Source organism: Amphiprion ocellaris, chromosome 11, assembly GCF_022539595.1.
Source record: "Amphiprion ocellaris isolate individual 3 ecotype Okinawa chromosome 11, ASM2253959v1, whole genome shotgun sequence".
Taxonomy (NCBI): Eukaryota; Metazoa; Chordata; class Actinopteri; family Pomacentridae; genus Amphiprion; species Amphiprion ocellaris.
This window is the reverse complement of record NC_072776.1, coordinates 25793008-25806681: the sequence shown is the minus strand read 5'-3', so window position 1 is coordinate 25806681 and position 13674 is coordinate 25793008. Positions and strand designations below refer to the sequence as shown.

At 42.0% G+C, this 13674-nt stretch overlaps 1 protein-coding gene across 1 annotated transcript in view; it reads left to right on the top strand.

Annotated features, from left to right (window-relative positions):
* LOC111588648 (transmembrane protein 50B) overlaps window positions 1-13674 on the top strand; it is a 34505-nt gene that overhangs the window by 14061 nt on the left and 6770 nt on the right. The window contains exons 4-5 of the mRNA XM_023299129.3: window positions 2148-2215; window positions 8588-8680. Coding sequence (XP_023154897.1) covers window positions 2148-2215; window positions 8588-8680 — 161 coding nt within the window. The remainder of the gene's footprint in view (window positions 1-2147; window positions 2216-8587; window positions 8681-13674) is intronic.

Here is a 13674-nt window from a genome sequence, read left to right as displayed (position 1 = left end):
GACAAAGCTTATAGTTAGGGCTGACTGGGGGACCCTGAGGGGGTCAGGTGGTGTCTTCATTTGCACAACTGACTTCCCTTCTTGACGTCCTTTAGTTTGCCCCTAGTTATGCTGCTATAGGCCTAGGCTGCTGGGGGACCTCTCTTGATGCACTGAGCCCTTCTCTAACTACCTATGTATTTACTATATATACCATTATTGCATTACACGCACTCTGTTTCTCCCTGTGTCCTTTCTCCGAGTGTCCCTGGTCCCAGAGCTGGACACTTCAGATCTGTGGTTGTTCTCCGACCAACTGGCCTAGTCTCCGTCATGTCCACTGTGGGATGCTGCTGCTGACCTTCCTCCAGCCCACTGCTTCCAGCTGCCCATTTCCACCAATCTACTCTGCATTACCCTTACTATACTTGATTTGCTCTTCTACATATTTTTGAATTTACCACCAGCTATATATGTAGTATACTTAAAGCCAGAGCCGTACACTATAGCAGTAAACTATAATCAGTTTCCATGTTAGTTGTACTTTGCATGTATCATCTGTCTTATCATGCATGTATCAAATTGTGTGTTTTATGGTCCTTGTCGCCCCCCCCACCTCTATCCCTCTACCTCTATCTCCTCCTCTAACCCCTCTACCTCTCCCTCTCTACCTCTTCTGTCCCTCTCAACCTGACCAGCCAGCAGGAAGATGGGTCCCCCCACATAAAGAGCCGGGTTCTGCTCAAAGTTTTTTTCCCTGTTAAAAGGGTGTTTTCCTTGCCACTGTCGCCTTTGGGCTTGCTCTAGGGGTTAGGCATATGGGTTCTGTAAAGCGTCTTGAGACAATTTGACTGTAATTAGCGCTATATAAATAAAATTGAATTGAATTGCTCACTAGAAAATACTGAAGTAGAACTCGAAACAGAAGAGCAACTCTGCTCACTAGGAAACACAATGAACACTAAGATACCTACCGAAACTAACGATATCTCCGAACAACCACCACCCCACCGCTACTGGGCACTAAAAGCTAAATAATAACCTACGAACTCACAGACGTAACTCTAAGACACATGGAACCTGCTCTTGCTGGGGCTGAACTGCCGGCTAGGTAGCAAAAGAACTGAGGGCCTGTAGACAGGACGGGGAAGGGGGATCCAGATGGCTGGAGACGAATGGTCGCGGCAGCGACGGCAGGTGTCGGCACAGAAGGCAGGCTGAAAGGTGGCGGAGAAAATCCAGGAGACCACTTGGGTTGAAACACGGAGATTGGATGGATCCAAACAAGCCTGAACGGTAGTTCACAGGAGCAGGTGGGTGTACGGACTAAAAGAACAAAAGGCAGAATTGACAATGGGTCCAACAACGAAGCTTGACTAGAGTGAATGAGTCGAGACTGACTGTGTGCATTCACGATCCAGCGTCGGACTAAAGACTGAAGTCAGCATATATTGCGTACGGGTAGATGACTGATTGGCACTGGCACACCTGTTCCTGCTTCTGCTGATCATCAGGAATGCCCCCACCTGCCGCCGCTGCCACAGCGCTCGGAATACCTAAAAAGGAAATAAACAACAAAGGGAGGAAGGGGCACTAGCTAGAGCCTGCAGGGGCAGGCCTGACAGCTGCATGTATTTCAAAGATTCTGTCATACAAAATACAAAGTTAAAGGATTCACTGGAAACTCAAGCCTGCTATAATACATACATGGTCTTTACAAGTGTATGTAAACCTTTGTTCACAACTGTAAATAGTTGCAGTGCCTACACAGATGCCGAGAAGATATTGCTCAGGTTTCTGCTGGTCAGCTTCTCTTTTTTCCATTTTGTTAAGTTTCATTTCGTTGTTCTATACAGATGAAAATAGAATAGTTTTTACTCCGCCAAGGAACGCGGCAGTTATGTGACAATTGGCGTACATTTGTCTATTCATCTGTGCACAACATTACTCCAAAACGGACTAACTGATTTGGATGAAATTTTCAGGGAGGGTCAGAAATGACACAAAGACCCATCTCATTAGATTTTGGCAATGATGCGGCTTGTTGTCTGGAGCCACAGATTTGTTAAAGATTTCTGTATCATTGCGAGATAGCGTGCATTTTTACTTGGTGATTGTTTAGGATGGATTTTACTCCTTTATGTAACTGTTGACTGTGTCTTTTGCAGGATTAATGCAGTCTCCAATGGTCAGGTGAGGGGGGACACATATGGCGAAGGCTGCCTTGGCAGGACAGGTGCGTCTTTGTTTGTTTGCATTTTGTCCAAGATTTTTAATATACAGATCTCACAATGGACATGCAACTATGCCATGCATGTTGTTTTCTTTTGTTTGCGTTTTAGCACAGTGAACTGAGTAGCTGGTGCATGTAGATGTCCTCTCAGACATCAATGTGCATCTTGAAGGCTGTGACTTGAAGGCATTTTAAGATGTACAAAGACAGAACAAAATGGAGATACAATTTTAAATGATTCTCTGTAATTGCTATAGCTGCTGACTTCAAAAAGGTGTTTTCATGTGTTACTTTTTGAAATAGCCATGTTCCTACTGCAGAAGGTGTAGTCTATTGCTTTGGTCCAAGCAAATAATACAGTTTTTCTCAATTGATAAGACGCTGTTCCTGAAAAATAGCACACATTTCCCAACACACTGCACACTATTTTCTTTATTTGAACACAATTCACAAAGCACTGCACACTTGTGTCAAAAGCATACTTTATTGTCAAATTTTGAACTTTGTTTTTCAAAATTAAGAGACACTAAGCACAAGTAGGACACTGCACTGCTAAATACAACACACTCTTCTCTCACTGTTTTTTCACATGAAGTGTACAAAATCATGCAGTCCTCAAAAATGACAACTTAAACACAAATGCATCCTATAAATGAATCAGGGGGTCATTGCAGTGCCTGACTGTACATTTCAAATTAAAAATAATGTTAGACCAAAAATACAGCACTTTATTGTACACAGTACAGTATGCACATATTTATACCGCATCTGCATCAATTCTTTCAGCCTGGTCAGGCCACAGGACCTCATCAACATCACAACCTATGTTTTCTCTGGTCAGGCAATGTGGGAAGACAGACCTAGTGTGTCTGATCCAGTCCTGACATGCATCAACAGAAACATCACATGCCAAGACCACTGATTGCAAGAGATTTTCTGAAAGTATGGCTGCCGCTCATATACCTTCCACCTCCATGTAGAGAAGAATTCTTCTATAGGATTCAAAAAGGGAGAATATGGTGGCAGAAAAACCACAATAACTTGAGGGTTCATATGGAACCATTCCCGAATCAATAGTCCTCTATGAAAATTAACATTGTCCCAGACAACAACAAAAACCGTGTATTCTTGCCAAACACCCTGCTGCACCTGTGTCAGTCGGCCCTCACCAAGTCCATCTAAGAAAGTCAACAAATGCTGGGTGTTGTATGGGCCCAGAACTGCATGACGGTCAATTACTCCAAGATTCCTTATTGCAGCACTGAGGGTTACGTTGCCACACGCTGGCCTGGGACATTGTCCAATGATGTTTCTCCCTCTTCTCCTCTTGGCCAGGTTGAAACCAGCCTCATCCACATCGATGTGTATCATCAGAATCCAATTGAAAAACTCTCTGGAACAAATGCACACAAAACAGAGAAAAAGTCAGTCATGTACACTTTCGGTAATTTTACTAGCACTTGTGAACCAGAATTATGCATTAGATTTTTTTTTACAGTATTTTCAGAACATTTCTGACTGTTTGTATTGTTCCAGTATAGACATGTCACTGAAGTGACAAACAGCATTTACATACCATGTAAAGTGGTCCAGGACCAGGTGCATGGGCAGGTCCAGGTTCTGGTTCTGGTTCTGGTTCTGGCCGTGGTCTGGGTCATCCAGGTCCTCTTCTTCCAACATGACCTCTTGCTCCTCTGACATCCGTTCTGAACAGCTAATTCTGCTTCCCAGCAGGTTTTCTAGTGTGCACTTCATTGGCAAAAGTGTTTTCAGTTTTGACCTGTTGTGTCTCAATTGTGACAGCAGTGTTGGAACAGTGTCCCAATTCTGCTTCCTAGTGTTCACTTTTTGAAAAATGTGTACTATGAGTGAAAAAGTGTGTTCAAATGAGCAAAAAAATGTGTTCAGTCTTTTGTAAAAATGTGCAAGAGTTTTGGAAACTGTGTGCAAACCATGTGAATAGTGTCCAAAATTTAGACAGCAGAGTCCTGTTTTTGAGAAATGTGTGCAGTCAGTTGGTGTCTGTGTGCAGTGAATGGAATTTAGTGTCTTATCAATTGAGAAAAACTGTAAAAGGATTGCCAAAAGATATGACACTTATTGTTGCAGATGATGAATCTCAATAACTTTGGTGTTCCTTTAAGTTTTCATCTACTGCCATCACCAGGTCAGAGTTTCAGTTTATCTAGTACTTCGGTTGATTTCCAAACACCTGCCCAGCTAATCCTGTTTCAGTGAGTCTCAGTTATAGTTTTTTAGTTCCTTTAGTGCATTGTAGCTAAGATGCTGATTGTGGTGTTATCCACTGAACATCTCCAGATGAAGTAGAAATGACATCATTGTGAGTGGCCGTGGCTCAGGTGGTCAAGTAGGTTGTCGACTAAATTGTTGTTTGATCTCTCCACTCCATGTGACAAAGTTTTCATGGGCAAGATACTGAACCCCAAGTTGCTCGCAATGGTAGGCAAGTATCTGGCATGGCAGCTCTGTCACTATTGGTGTGTGATTACATATGAGTGAAGGAGAAACACATTATAAGGAGGTTTCTATAACCTGGCTAAGGTTAAAAGTATAAGTGTGGATATTCACATCAGCCTAATAACTGGTCAGTGTTACTGTGCCTCCATGAGAAGTGTAATCAATATACATCCTCACTAAGCCACTAATGTTTTGGTTTTTTTTTAAGTTTGTTTAAAAAAAAAAAAAAAAAAAAAACAGCAGGAACTTAATTTTTTATTTTGGAACAGTGAACTACAAAAAATTTGCAGATTTATTTCAAAAGTGTATAGAGAGAAAATATAGCAGACCACATTAACCACAAACCACACACACACACACACACACACACACACACACACACACACACACACACACTCACTGGTTGACATTATAACAAGACCACTTACAAACCAGTCTTTGTGGTTGCCCAGATGCAGTCAGTGATCATCAAAGCATTGCACATTTTTCCAGTATTGATAAACTTCTGCTGTTATATAATACCTGTCTCTTCATTCCATCTTTCATACCCTATCAGGGTATTTGCAGGTCATAAAAAGCATTGACTTTATTTTAAAAAAAAAACTAAAATCTTAAATAACATTTACAGCAATCTTAAATTCTAGCCTGCCATAGGCTGTAACGTCAATTTTGTATGTGGCTTTACTTGCTTCTGGCATGGAAATCCTCACTACTTTTGTCCCAGACCTTTCATCTGTGTAACATTTTCCAGCTAGTTCTCATTGTTGCCTTTTATGCTTTGACTGACATGCTGACAAAAATGGTTTTAAGTTGCATTTGAGTGGTATTAAGAGAGTTCTAAATGTCACATGGTGCACACTACATAAACCCTGCCATGTTCTTTCAGATCTCCAGTTGAACTAGCAGCAACATTGTTGTTACATTGCACCATTTCTTGGTGAAATTCCATTTGGTTGTGTGCTGTTTGCTTCCTCAGTTTCTGTACATATACAGTACCAGTCAGAAGTCTGGACACACCTTCTCATTCAGTGATTTTTATTTATTTTAATTATTTTCTACATTGGTAGATTAATGCTGAAGATATCAAAACTATGAAGGAGCACATATAGAATTATGTTGAAATCAGGATGTAGTCATGGACTCAGACCTGACCTTTCAAAACCACATTAAGACCATTACAAAGTCAGTTTGTTATCACCTGAAGACTATTTCCAGGACTAAAGTACTTATATCTCATCAGGACCTTGAAGAACTGGTACATGCATTCATCTTCAGTCAATTAGATTACTGTAAAAGTGTCTCCACAGGTCTGACTAGAACTTCCATAAAACAACTTGCAGCTGATCCAGAATGCTGCTGCTAGAGTCCTCACCAACACTTCAAAAGCTAATCACATCACTCCAGTTTTGAGGTCTTTGCACTGTCTTCTGGTCTCTCAGAGGACAGACTTTAAAATATTTTTATTAGTTTATAAAGCTCTGAATGGTTTCGGGCCCAAGTATATCAGTGACCTCCGTTTACCATAAGGACCATCCAGATTGCTTAGGTCCTCTGTTACAGGTTTGCTCTCTGTCCCCAAAGTCAGAACCAAAAATGGAGAAGCAGCTTTCAGTTTCTATGGTCCACATACACTACGAGTCACAAGTCTGGACACACCTTCTCATTCAATGGTTTTTCTTTATTTTCGTGACGATTTGCATTGTAGATTCTCACTGGAGGCATCAAAACTATGAATGAACATATATGGAATTATGTAGTAAACAAAAAGACATGAAATAAGTGAAAACATTTTATATTTTAGATTTTTCAAAATAGCCACCGTTTGCTTTGATTACTGCTTTGCACACTCTTGGCATTCTCTCGATGAGCTTCATGAGGTAGTCACCTGAAATGGTTTTCCAACAGTCTTGAAAGACTTCCCAGAGATGCTTTTGCCTTCACTCTGCAGTCAGTCTCATCCCAAACCATTTCAATTGGGTTTAGGTCAGGTGACTGTGGAGACCAGGTCATGTGACGCAACACTCTATCACTCTCCTTCATGGTCAAATAGCCCTTACAAAGCTTGGAGGTGTGTTTGGGGTTATTGTCCTGTTGAAAAATAAATGATGGTCCAACTCAACACAAACCAGATGGGATGGTATGTCACTGCGGGATGTTGTGGTAGCCATGCTGGTTCAGTGTGCCTTGAATTTTGAATAAATCCCCAACTGTCACCAGCAAAGCATCCCCACACCATCACACCTCCTTCTCCATGCTTCACGGTGGGAACCATGCATGCAGAGACCATCCGTTCACCTTTTCTGCGTCGCAGAAAGACACGATGTGTGGAACCAAAGATCTCAAATTTGGACTCATCAGACCAAAGCACAGACTTTCATTGGTATAGTGTCTATTCCATGTGTTTCTTGGCCCAAACAAATCTCTTCTGCTTGTTGTTTTTCCTTAGTAGAGGTTTCTTAGCAGCTATTTGACCATAAAGGCCTGATTGGTGCAGTCTTCTATGAAGAGTTGATGTAGAAATGTGTCTGCTACTAGAACTCTGTGTGGCATTCACCTGGGCTCTAATCTGAGGTGCTGTTAACTTGCGATTTCTGAGGCAGGTGACTTGGATGAACCTTTCCTCAGCAGCAGAGCTGACTCTTGGTCTTCCTTTCCTGTGGCAGTCCTTATGTGAGCCAATTTCATCGTAGCGCTTGATGGTTTTTGTGACTGCACTTAGGGATGCATTCAAAGTTTTTTCAATTTTGCGGACTGACTGACCTTCAGTTCTTAAAGTAATGATGGACTGTCGTTTCTCTTTACTGAGCTGATTGGTTCTTGCCAATGCCAAGAGTGTACAAAGCAGTAATCAAAGCAAAGGGTGGCTATTTTGAAGAATCTAAAATATAAAACATGTTTTGACTTATTTCACACTTTTTGTTTACTACACAATTTCGTATGTGTTCATTCATAGTTTTGATGCCTTCAGTGAGAATCTACACTGTAAATAGTCATGAAAATAAAGAAAAAACATTAAATGAGAAGGTGTGTCCAAACTTTTGACTAGTAGTGTATCCGGAACAAATGTCTTAAAAATTGACTGTCTGAATACCAGCACTGCATTATCACTCTTAACACTGCACTGATTGTGATTTTATTTTATCTCTCTTTTTATGTTTTCATTTCTTTGTTTTTAATTATCATAAAATTTCATGTTGATTTTATTGCTCAAATTATGTTTTCTTTCCATAATTTTAATGGATGCTTTTAATGTCTACCTTTTAAATCGTCTTCATAATTTATTTCTAAAAGACTTTGAATTGCCCTGTGCATGAATTGTGCGATACAAATTAACTTGCCTTGCCTTGCCTTGCCTTGCCTTGCCTTGCCTTGCCTTGCCTTGCCTTGCCTTGCCTTGCCTTGCCTTGCCTTGTCTTGCCTTGCCTTGCCTCCAGCAGTTGATGTTGGATTTAAACTATATTCGTTTAGAGTAAGAGTAGTTGTGAATGATCTTCAGCTACACTATTTATTTAATGTCACCAACAACAATTTATTAATCCATGAAAATTTATCTTAGAATAAGAAACATCCCTTCCTCAAATTAGTGTTTTAATTGAGACACTATTTGTGTTTCGTCAGCCACTTAGGGAGGAATCCTGCTCATGAACTACTACTAGGCAACTAGTATGATGTATTTGTGTTTTGGTTGTCTTTATTGCACACAAAACATGGCCAATGTTTTCCTTTCATACCTTACTTTCTAAATACTGTTTGCACTGATTGCCACAGGCACTGTTTTCCAGTTAATGTTTGGTTTGCTCATTGTCCAAAAGATTATGCAGTGGGTTTATCAAGCTGACAAGTGTGAAGAGTGACTAGTGAGCGAATGAAAGTGATTACTAAATCTTCTAATTGCAGGAGCTCGTCTTTGGCTCTTTATCGGCTTTATGATGATGTTTGGTTCGCTCATCGCCTCCATCTGGATTCTGTTCGGAGGTTATGTGGTGCCAAGTGAGTTTCCCTCCACCCATTTTGTTCCTTTCATCTATCTCTGCATGCCTTTTGTTCTTTAATCAACACTTGCCTCCCATGCAAATGGACTCAGTATTTTCCAAACTACAAGGCCCCTCTGGCCTAGTATATCTTATATGTACAGTTTGTAGAAACTGTTCTCTGACTGGCAGCTCCTAGCTTCTGCCTATATGCCCTTCTTAAACAATGTTTTTCTCATCCCTCTCTTGTCATTAATCAGTCCATGTAAAGGTATTCCTGATTTATTCTATGGGCGGTTGCTGAAACATGGTCCTGCTGACCAGAGCCAAGAGGTGTGGTACACCCTGGACATGTTGCCAGTCCATCACAGGACTAATTCCTCCCGTTTGAGGAAATATTTCAGACTCTGCGTCTAGGTCAGCGTCAATGTGACCACGTTAACTCATTTGTACAAAAGTCAATTTTTCTTGAGTTGTATCCTTCTATTGAAGCAAAATTCAGAGGATATTCAGCTGGTTTTGATCGACTCATCGTAGGCTTGTTCAACCAAATCAATCAGTTCAATCAGTCATTGTTCACTTGGTACAAATATAGCTTTGCCTCAAGTTCTCAGTACAACACTGGTCACTAAGTAACATTGTGATAGTGGGAGACATAGCATCAGAACTAAGTGAAAGTGTCAGCTATCCAATTGTGCAACAAATCCAGTCGTGACGTTTCCTCGCTCCTAAATATTCCACAGTCAACTGTCAGCTGTATTATAAGAAAGTGGAAGTGTGTGGGAACGACAGCAACTCAGCCACGAAGTGGTAGGCCACGTAAACTGATGGAGTGGGATCAGCGGATGCTGAGGTGCATAGTGCGAAGAGGTCACCAACTTTCTGCAGAGTCAATCGCTACAGACGTTCAAACTTCATGTGGCCTTCAGATTAGCTCAAGAACAGTGCTTCAGCAGAGAGCTTCATGGAATGGGTTTCCATGGCCGAGCAGCTGCATCCAAGCCATACATCACCAAGTGCAATGCAAAGCGTCGGATGCAGTGGTGTAAAGCACGCTGCCACTGGACTCTAGAGCAGTGGAGACACCTTCTCTGGAGTGACGAATCGCACTTCTCCATCTGGCAATCTGATGGACGAGTCTGGGTTTGGCGGTTGCCAGGAGAACGATACTTGTCAGACTGCATTGTGCCAAGTGTAAAGTTTGGTGGAGGGGGGATTATGGTATGGGGCTGTTTTTCAGGAGCTGGGCTTGGCCCCTTAGTTCCAGTGAAAGGAACTCTGAATGCTTCAGCATACCAAGACATTTTGGACAATTCCATGCTCCCAACTTTGTGGGAACAGTTTGGAACTGGCCCCTTCCTCTTCCAACATGACTGTGCACCAGTGCACAAAGCAAGGTCCATAAAGACATGGATGACAGAGTCAGGTGTGGATGAACTTGACTGGCCTGCACAGAGTCCTGACCTCAAACCGATAGAACACCTTTGGGATGAATTAGTGTGGAGACTGAGAGCCAGGCCTTCTCGTCCAACATCAGTGTGTGATCTCACAAATGCGCTTCTGGAAGAATGGTCAAAAATTCCCATAAACACACTCCTAAACCTTGTGGACAGCCTTCCCAGAAGAGTTGAAGCTGTTATAGCTGCAAAAGGTGGACCGACGTCATATTGAACCCTGTGGATTAGGAATGGGATGTCACTTTCGTTCATATGCGAGTCAAGGCAGGTGAGTGAATACTTTTGGCAATATAGTGTATGTCCACTGACCCTGTGATGGACTGGTGACCTGTCCATAGTGTACCCTGCCTTCTGCCCTAGCTCAGTTGGGATAGGCTCGACTGCCTTGCTACTCTCAACAGCTTAGACCATTAACTGGCGGACTGTGGTCCGAGTCTGGACCCAGACACCATCCTGTACAGACCAGGACCTATAATCAATAAATGAAAAGGGAATTTTAAATTTGACAGGATGCTTGTGTTTTCCTAGTGTTTACGGCATTGGTTTAGCAGATCAGAGGGCTGAACTACGAAGCTAGTTTGATATAGCCGGTCTTTCTTTGTGTGAGTCGGCTCTACAGAAACTGAAACCTCAGTCAGAGATAGCAGATATCACAAAGGTGATTATCAACTTTCTTTGTCAACACAGGCTTTCTGTTTTAAACTCATTCACACAAAAGGGGGGGTTTAATGCATCATTCAATTTGTTTTCCGCTCAAAATGAAACAATCAGGTGCAGTTGCTTCAGTCAACAGGTTGTTATAATGGAGAACAATGACAAATATATAAATGTATGACGGTAAAAAGCTGGTAGAAAACTGTTAAACGTGCGTAATGTATTTATGTTATCAATCAATACAGCTGCTTAAGGTACGTGTCCAAAAGATCCCGCAATTTCCCATATCCAATTCATTGACTATGTGAAACACACCGCGTTGCATGCTGGTCCGGTTGCTGTGCGTTTCGAACTGCGATCAGGTGCGTTTCCCTGGATCGGGCCGCAGCTCATTTGCATAAAGCAGACTCAACTTCTACTTTATGCAGATTTGATGCATTGTGAAACTTTCGTCAAACCTCTACACTAGCCATCGGTGAACTAAAACAAGGACAGATTTAGCAACTGCACAGGTTATTTCTCGCCTCAAATGCTTTCAGAAATACTGTTCGTTGAACTGTTTTCATAATAAAAGAGAAAGTTTGCGACCGAGCTGCCATGTTGGTCCAGATTGAAATCCAGGAGCAGACAGCTCGATGCATTTGTCCAATCAGGGGCAGGCAGGATAGTTCGAGAAGATGGTTGGAGGAGTTGAACACTGGCTACTGGCCTCAAGTACATGCCCACCAAGCAGCCGATTTTCAGATGCGGCATGTTTACATGCAGGAAAAACGCATGTGGGCATGTAGTGGACACGTACCTTTATTTCTAATTGACAGCTGCACATTAGAGCTGTTAAACTGTAAACTTCATATAGTCAAACATGATATTGTATTTGAAATGCATTTAATCTGACACTGTCCCATACTGCAGGATATCACTTTATTTTGTGGCCAAATCAAAGTGAAACTAATGTTACTGATTGAATGTTCTCTGTAATAGATATTTTTAAAAAACTAAACAATTTTCTAATCTCTGTTCAATCACCTACAGTACCAGCAGAGTAAACAAACCAAACACAAAAACACATTTATGCAATTTGTGCATCACCAACCAAAGTGTCAGGTTCCCATGGTGATGTGATGAATACAGTCTGTCATACTGTAACTGAACAGCGTCATTCAGTGGTTTTAGTAATGTACAGCTCAAAATGTATGCAGATAGAACATACTCCATCAGCTCATAAATAATCATCTGGAAATGCTTAGTTGCTGATTTAAATCTGAAACTCTGAACACATCCTGATCTGGACCAGATTCCACAGCATAAGTTACCATGGAGATCTCGCAGGTTAAAACAGAGCCACTGTGACACTGAAAACTGACTTTAGCTCAACATGCAGTACCACGCAAAAGCTTGGACACACCTTCTCATTCAATGGTTTTTATTTAATTATTTTCTACATTGTATATTACCAAAACATGTGGAATATGGAAAATAACAGTGACTCGAAACACACAAGCAAGTCCACTTCTGAATGACTCACAAAGAACAAAAGTAAGGTTTCGGAGTCACAGAGTCAAAGTCCAGACTTGAATCCAATTGAGATGCTGTGGTAAAACCTTCAAAGGGCAGTTCATACTGGAAAACCATCTAATGTGGCCAGATTAAAACTATTCCGAAGAGTGGGCCAAAATTCCTCCATGGCAATGTAAAAGACTGATCACAAGCTATCACAAATGTTTAACTGTAGTTGTTGCAGCCAATGGTGGCCCAACTAGATATTAGGTTTAGGGGGACAATTCCTTTTTCAAAAGAGTGATGTAGGTTTTCGGCAACTCTTTAATAAATCATCATTTAAAAACTATTTTGTGTTGTGGGTTATCCGTGTCTAATATTAAAAAAATGTAAATATTAGTTAGATCTGGAACATTTAAGTGTGACAAATACAGAAGACAACTGCACTGTATTTCTTCAAATTCACCCTTTAATTTGCCACTTCTCTACAACTCTGTTACTCTGGCTGGGTGTTTGTGCTTGTTGTCCTGCCTCAGACTGAATTTATGACCAGCCAGATGTCTCTGATGGTATTGCATGATAGATAAGAATGTGAACATATTGTGCATAAATGTAGGCTGTGTAATTTAGTACTTATACATCTAAAGAATGCTGTTCATAGACTTTAGTTCAGCATTCAACACCATCATCCCCCAGCAGCTCATCCACAAACTAGACCGGCTTGGGCTTAACACCTCACTGTGCAACTGGCTACTGGACTTCCTGACAGGGAGACCACAGGCAGTACAGGTCGGCAGCAAGACATCGAGCACCATCATCCTGAACACGGGGGCCCCCCAAGGATGTGTGCTGAGCCCCCTACTCTTCACCCTGCTGACCCATGACTGCACTCCGGTGCACAGCTCCAATCTTTTTATAAAGTTTGCGGATGACACCACTGTGGTGGGTCTCATCAGTAACAGCGATGAGACACAATACAGGAGTGAGGTGAGCAACCTGGCCAGGTGGTGCAGCACCAACAACCTCTCTCTGAACGTGGAGAAGACAAAGAAGATGGTTGTTGACTTCAGGAAAGGACACACCCAGCATGCTCCTCTCAACATCAACGGTGCGGCTGTGGAGAGGGTGAGCAGCACCAAGTACCTGGGTGTGTACGTCTCAGAAAATCTCTCCTGGACCAGAAACACAACATCACTGGTCAGGAAGGCACAACAACGTCTCTACTTCCTGCGTAAGCTGAGAAAAGCCAGTGCACTGGCCCCCATCATGTCCACCTTCTATAGAGGCACCATGGAGAGCATCCTGTCCAGCAGCATTACAGCGTGGTACGATTCCTGCACCTCCTCCTGCTGCAGGACCCTCCAGGCCGTCGTGAAAGCAGCAGAAAGGATTGTAGGTATCTCTC